The sequence below is a fragment of the Oncorhynchus tshawytscha genome, linkage group LG26, assembly GCF_018296145.1.
Source record: "Oncorhynchus tshawytscha isolate Ot180627B linkage group LG26, Otsh_v2.0, whole genome shotgun sequence".
NCBI classification, from domain to species: domain Eukaryota; kingdom Metazoa; phylum Chordata; class Actinopteri; order Salmoniformes; family Salmonidae; genus Oncorhynchus; species Oncorhynchus tshawytscha.
The window spans coordinates 29,407,283-29,414,667 of NC_056454.1; the positions used below are offsets into that span (position 1 = coordinate 29,407,283).

The 7,385-nt window shown below is 45.3% G+C and overlaps 1 protein-coding gene across 1 annotated transcript in view; it reads left to right on the plus strand.

Annotated features, from left to right (window-relative positions):
* Positions 1 to 1,736: 1,736 nt before the first annotated feature.
* The window catches only part of LOC112235859 (ephrin type-A receptor 6-like), a 214,589-nt gene continuing 208,940 nt past the window's right edge, over positions 1,737 to 7,385 (plus strand). The window contains exon 1 of the mRNA XM_042306434.1: positions 1,737 to 2,552. Coding sequence (XP_042162368.1) covers positions 2,474 to 2,552 — 79 coding nt within the window. The 5' untranslated portion in view covers positions 1,737 to 2,473. The remainder of the gene's footprint in view (positions 2,553 to 7,385) is intronic.

The window sequence follows — 7,385 nt, forward strand, 5'->3', positions numbered from 1 at the left end:
GGTTAAGGTTAAGGATAGGATTAAAACATCAAGTTTAGGCACTCATCCTGAATGGTTAAGGTTAAGGATAGGATTAAAACATCAAGTTTAGGCACTCATCCTGAATGGTTAAGGATAGGGTTAAAACATCAAGTTTAGGCACTCATCCTGAATGGTTAAGGTTAAGGATAGGATTAAAACATCAAGTTTAGGCACTCATCCTGAATGGTTAAGGTTAAGGATAGGATTAAAACATCAAGTTTAGGCACTCATCCTGAATGGTTAAGGTTAAGGATAGGATTAAATCAAAAAATGTAAAAAACAGTGTCCACGACTGGGATTGAACACGCAACCTTCTGATCCGGAGTCATGGGGTACGGTGACAAGTTTTGAAGGCACTTCCATATGTCCTCAGGACATGGATAGATGTCATATTTCGACGTCAATCTTGAACGATCTCCCTGAACCCATATCACCATCGTATCACTTACCCAGTGGCTTATTGCTATCATACATCTGGACGGTCACATTAATGGTTTCATTCATTTTTATACATACATGTATACTCTCTCGCCTGCCTGCCTGGTTCTGCTTTTGCCAACATGAACTAACAACAAAGAATTAGCATTGTGCAGTCATGCCACCACCTTGAGCTGTCGTCCTGGACCTACAAATGCCTTGGCTTGTATGGGTCAATTGTATTGGTGGAGCTTTGCATTGTTGTGATGTGGGCTCAAATCCCAAGTCCTCAGTGGCAGGGATGGACAGTGGCTAGAACAGACAGCGTTTCTGATTGGCTTTGAGTGGTTCTGACTGACATTGTTTCTGATTGGTTCTGAGATTAGTGGTTCTGAGTGATATTGTTTCCGATGGCTGATAGTTGAGTGGTTCTGACTGATGTCCCTTGGACTGATTGACTGGCCTCATGACAGGAGAGAGTGTTGCTTTGTTTAACCCCACGAAGCAAGGATCAGTTTGCTAATTTACTCCACGAGGCATCCATCGTGATGGGATGAAGACCTTCTGTGGACTTGGCTGACATTGTTGCTGGCCGGAATGGCACTATTTTTTTGAAGAGCCACTGGATGGAAGTTGTCTGTAGGAACAGATTTAGGATGAGGGCTCCCGTGTGGCGCAGTCACTGCATCTCAGTGCTAGAGGCGTCACTACAGACCCTGGTTCGATTCCAGGCTGTATCACAACCAGCCGTGATTGGGAGTCCCATAGGGCGGCGCACAATTGGTCCAGCGTTGTTAGGGTAGGGCCGGGGTAGGCTGTCATTGTAAATACGATTTTTTTCTTAACTAACTTGCCTAGTTAAATAAAATAAATAAATAGGATCAGCTCATCCACCACAAAGCTTAACATTAACCATTAGGGGGAAACACTAAACTGAACCTAGGTCTAGGGGCAGCATACATTCAATGTTTTCCAAATGAACAATTTAAATTATAAACTTGAAGTCACCTTCATCTTGAAGTCACTTTTACAGTACATTTACGGTAAGCCTACATTAAAGTAACCTACTGTGAAAATTAGTGCTCCGACCTTCTAAATTGATTTTGCAAATGTGAAAAGGTTGTAGGCCTAGGCATAGCTAATGTCGTTTAAAATGGGGGAATATATATATTTATTTGCCATTTAGGATAGGCCTAAACTTCACATTATATTGCATATTAAAATTCCTTCCACAAAGATAATTTGCAATCCAAATCTACCTGGAATAGCAGTAACAACACTGGCCATCGATAATCTGAAGAAATGCTGATGCCCAGCTGGATAACACACACAATTTGCTGGCTGCCATGCACACTGCCGTTGTGTTGTCAGCTAACACCCTCTAGCGCCGGGCGCCCTGCACAGATGCGGTCTTTCTCTCCACTCTGTCGTTAACGGAAGTTTTACCGTTGTCTGCTGCAGCAGTCAGTACATGCTGGCACAGAACGGGCTACAGAGGCACTACGCGTGCTCACACTGACCAACTGATACCGCGCCACTTGAAGTTCGGAACTTTCGGTCACGAACCACATCCTGGCGTCTTCTATTTCCCCCATGAAGGAATCACGCATGCACTTGGATGAAACTAGGAAATAAGATAATGCAGCTGATGAGGAATATTTGATTAGATGTCTAATTCACTGTCAAAACAGTGAAATACAGTAGGCTCCGACGCGGAACGGAAAGTTTTCATGATCAAGTATTTAGTCGTTGAGCATTGCTCTATGAATACTGTGAGCCTACATTTAGTCTTGATGTTAGTTTCTGCCGCGGTGTGAACTTCACCAACCTTCCTCAGCTCTCCGCCGGGTCATGCGACAGATTTCTTCCAGTACAGCCGTCTGTCAGCGCTTTCCAGCGGGGACTGGATGTGAGGAGGGTCTGGGGAGAGGAAAGACGCTTCGCTTGGAATCTAAAGGCACTTTGTGACCAGGTTTCTTCTCTTGGATAGTCTCCTGCTCGGCGCGGTGCTGGGCAGCCTGTGGATGGTACAGCAATGACATTAGGAGAAAAACTCTGCCTCGTTTTCCTCTTTCTGCGGATTGTCTTCACTCCTTCCAGCCACGGCAATCAAGGTGAGAGATTTTATCTGCGCCTGACTTTGGAGAACACTTAAAAGGTTAACATTATCCTTAATTACTTGACATTTATTTATCGGATAAAAGCTGTCACACTTGTGAAACGTGTGTCGCAGATGCTTTCCTCATTCCACCCGCGCCAAAATGTAGCCAGAACACAGTAGCCTAAATCAAAGATTACAGATGATCAATAGCCTATATATACTTAATGTCAGCCTACATTAGGCACGGTCAATACATAAGTCCGTAGCCCTACATTCCAGCACGCGAGACCAGCACGCGTGTTTTTCCAAATGCGTGTCTGCGTTTATAATAGCTTGAAAATAGCACGCAGATTGATTTTGAATCAATGAACTGACAACTAATCAACCGTTCATCTTGTGTTGTAAAAAAGACTGGGAGGACCACAACCTAACCGTAAATAACGCACAGAGCCCTTTTGTTCTGCGCAACGGACTCAGGCAGGACGGTGAGAAGTTGATAACCTGGGGTGGCAAATCAGTTAGGCTGCTTATCCAAGTCCTTCAGTTACAATAACAATACATGGTTTCACATGAGATTCACAAATTGACAATACTTATCCAGTCAAAAATAAGCCCAGTTATTTGTAAAAGCAGTGGCTTGATTTAATTTAGTAGAGACTGAGGTTAAACATTTATTTGAGGCCATACTATACCTTGAAACTATACAGATTCCTTGGTCCAGGCAGATTGATTGTCTCAGGTGAATTGAGCCCTCAGCAGGCTTTTGGATCCCATTACTGTTCCATTCTGCTACACTGACCTGCTGCATTACTGCAAACCCAATATGAATCACACCAGATAATGAAATCACCCTTTGGTTGCCTTTAGAGGTGAATCTATTTACTTTATCTGTTGATATGATGTTGTCTTTGTCTCTGCTCAGCTGCTGAATGTGGTTATAGAAGCTCAGGTGTGTGTGTGTGTGTGTGCTATCCCTCAGGTTTAAAATAGTCCTATTGATTCTACAGGGACACAGGGATGTGGCCCCTAGGTTATATGTTATTGTTCTCCCAGTTCAATAAAAGGGAAACGACTCCCTCTTCACCCAGGCAGGTGCTACATAAAAGCCCCAGTGTGTGTTTGTGCTGCTGTCACAGATTGAATGATGATTGAGTTGATGAGTGGTGTGTCAGCTTTCCAGTCAGCCCTATGGTGTCTCACATTGACTTCTGGGGTGGGTGTGCCTGAGTGGGGCTGTGTGTGTGTGGGTGGGTGTTTGAGTGTGCCTGAGTGTATTTGTGGCATCCAGATGGATGTGTGTTTCTCACCTGTTGTAGTTGGATTAGAGGCCTTAAGACATGTCACACTTCATCAGAATACAGTTCTACAATGTTGTTTTTACTCTGCTAGACAAACGGCATTATGCTTTTAAAACCCATGTGTCAAATGTTGTATATTGCTTTGAACCGGGTGAAGCCGAGCGCCGTAGATTGGGGATTTCACAGGCAGAATTGGGCTTGATGTCAGCTGAGAGGAGAACAATGAAAACCAATCAGTGTCCTCCTCCCTGGCTGGGAGAAGCTGAATGCAGCATGTCAGACAATCCCCCACACCAACACTGGTGTTCTGCGGGGATGTAAAGAGTTATCTTTGTTTTAACAGCTAGGCTGCCAAAAGACCAATACAGCGCCAGCAAAACTCCCACTGAAAGAACAATAACAGTGAGTACTGTATAGAGAAATCTGAAACTTGGCAGTGTTTGTGTTGTAGGGCTTAGTTAATAAGGATTGGCTAAATTAAAGAAATTGCAGAGATTCTGAGAATAATTTCAGTCCACTGTTGTGCTATTGTTGTACAATGTCCCCAAACTAAAGTGTTGATCCTTTTAAATGAGGCAGGAGATTCCATGGTTCACTGGCTCCTGCTATGCTGCTGGGCCCAGACACCCCTCCAATCTCTCATTAAAACAAGACAAATATCCCCACAAGGACATTTAATTCCCATTTGATCTGATCTTATTTGAGCAGTTTGTCTCCATAAGGACAGGTCTCCATAAGGACAGGGCTCCATCCCAAACTACTAAACCCCATCCTTGATAAAGTTGTGTTGTCAGTGCATTCATCAAAGCCTGTCTCAGTGGCGCCACCTGCAGCCGGCTCTGCATGGAATCAAGGCGGGAGATGGAAAACTAACGTAACACTGTCCGAAATATTGACCTAAATGGTAATGTTTGGATAGGGTATATCATAAACGGGTCTTAGATCTGTGATTAGGGTCGAGGACTGATATGTGGTCTGGTAGTGAATGGGTAGATGGTCTGTTGATGGCTTCTCCTCTGTTTGACACACATACTGTACAATCCTCTTGTTCTAACACTATGACCATCCAACCCTGATGTGTCAGTGAATGGCCCTCTAATGAAAGGTTGCTACAAGTCTCTTTGTCCTGCCCGTGTCAAGCCTGTCGTGTAACTGTCATTCAGGGTCAAACCGTGTTATGAAGCCTCTGCATTCTGCACACAATCTTTCTATTCCGACACAAATCTCAACTGTAACTGTCCCTCACAGTGATGCTTCATCTGCTACTCTGTGGTAAATTCTCATTAAAAGACCTTAACGTATCTCATGGTGCTAATATCTGATCTAATTAGCTTCTACTTCTGACTTGCTTGGCCACAGTTCTGACATTAAGTTGTGAAATAGTTCTCTGATTTATCTTGAAGGAGTAGGAGCAAAGTGGCTCCCGACCTCTCAGCTTGTCTGTACTGTAGATACTCCCATCAGCTTGTCTGTACTGTAGATACTCCCATCAGCTTGTCTGTGCTGTAGATACTCCCATCAGCTTGTCTGTGCTGTAGATACTCCCGTCAGCTGTAGATACTCCCATCAGCTTGTCTGTGCTGTAGATACTCCCATCAGCTTGTCTGTGCTGTAGATACTCCCATCAGCTTGTCTGTGCTGTAGATACTCCTATCAGCTTGTCTGTGCTGTAGATACTCCCGTCAGCTGTAGATACTCCCATCAGCTTGTCTGTGCTGTAGATACTCCCGTCAGCTGTAGATACTCCCATCAGCTTGTCTGTGCTGTAGATACTCCCATCAGCTTGTCTGTGCTGTAGATACTCCCGTCAGCTTGTCTGTGCTGTAGATACTCCCATCAGCTTGTCTGTGCTGTAGATACTCCCATCAGCTTGTCTGTACTGTAGATACTCCCATCAGCTTGTCTGTGCTGTAGATACTCCCATCAGCTTGTCTGTGCTGTAGATACTCCCATCAGCTTGTCTGTACTGTAGATACTCCCATCAGCTTGTCTGTACTGTAGATACTCCCATCAGCTTGTCTGTGCTGTAGATACTCCCATCAGCTTGTCTGTGCTGTAGATACTCCCGTCAGCTGTAGATACTCCCATCAGCTTGTCTGTACTGTAGATACTCCCGTCAGCTGTAGATACTCCCATCAGCTTGTCTGTACTGTAGATACTCCCATCAGCTTGTCTGTGCTGTAGATACTCCCATCAGCTTGTCTGTACTGTAGATACTCCCGTCAGCTTGTCTGTGCTGTAGATACTCCCGTCAGCTGTAGATACTCCCATCAGCTTGTCTGTACTGTAGATACTCCCGTCAGCTGTAGATACTCCCATCAGCTTGTCTGTACTGTAGATACTCCCGTCAGCTGTAGATACTCCCATCAGCTTGTCTGTGCTGTAGATACTCCGTCAGCTTGTCTGTGCTGTAGATACTCCCATCAGCTTGTCTGTACTGTAGATACTCCCATCAGCTTGTCTGTGCTGTAGATACTCCCATCAGCTTGTCTGTGCTGTAGATACTCCCATCAGCTTGTCTGTGCTGTAGATGCTCCCATCAGCTTGTCTGTACTGTAGATACTCCCATCAGCTTGTCTGTGCTGTAGATACTCCCATCAGCTTGTCTGTGCTGTAGATACTCCCGTCAGCTGTAGATACTCCCATCAGCTTGTCTGTGCTGTAGATACTCCCGTCAGCTGTAGATACTCCTGTCAGCTGTAGATACTCCCGTCAGCTGTAGATACTCCTGTCAGCTGTAGATACTCCCTTCAGCTTTTCTGTGCTGTAGATACTCCTGTCAGCTGTAGATACTCCTGTCAGCTGTAGATACTCCCGTCAGCTGTAGATACTCCTGTCAGCTGTAGATACTCCCGTCAGCTTTTCTGTGCTGTAGATACTCCCGTCAGCTTGTCTGTGCTGTAGATACTCCTGTCAGCTTGTCTGTGCTGTAGATACTCCTGTCAGCTGTAGATACTCCTGTCAGCTGTAGATACTCCCGTCAGCTGTAGATACTCCCGTCAGCTGTAGATACTCCTGTCAGCTGTAGATACTCCCGTCAGCTTGTCTGTGCTGTAGATACTCCTGTCAGCTTGTCTGTGCTGTAGATACTCCTGTCAGCTTGTCTGTGCTGTAGATACTCCTGTCAGCTTGTCTGTGCTGTAGATACTCCCGTCAGCTTGTCTGTGCTGTAGATACTCCCGTCAGCTTTTCTGTGCTGTAGATACTCCCGTCAGCTTGTCTGTGCTGTAGATACTCCCTTCAGCTTTTCTGTGCTGTAGATACTCCCGTCAGCTTGTCTGTGCTGTAGATACTCCCGTCTGCTGTAGATACTCCCGTCAGCTGTAGATACTCCCGTCAGCTGTAGATACTCCCGTCAGCTGTAGATACTCCCGTCAGCTGTAGATACTCCCGTCAGCTGTAGATACTCCCGTCAGCTGTAGATACTCCCGTCAGCTGTAGATACTCCCGTCAGCTGTAGATACTCCCGTCAGCTGTAGATACTCCCGTCAGCTGTAGATACTCCTGTCAGCTGTAGATACTCCCGTCAGCTTGTCTGTGCTGTAGAT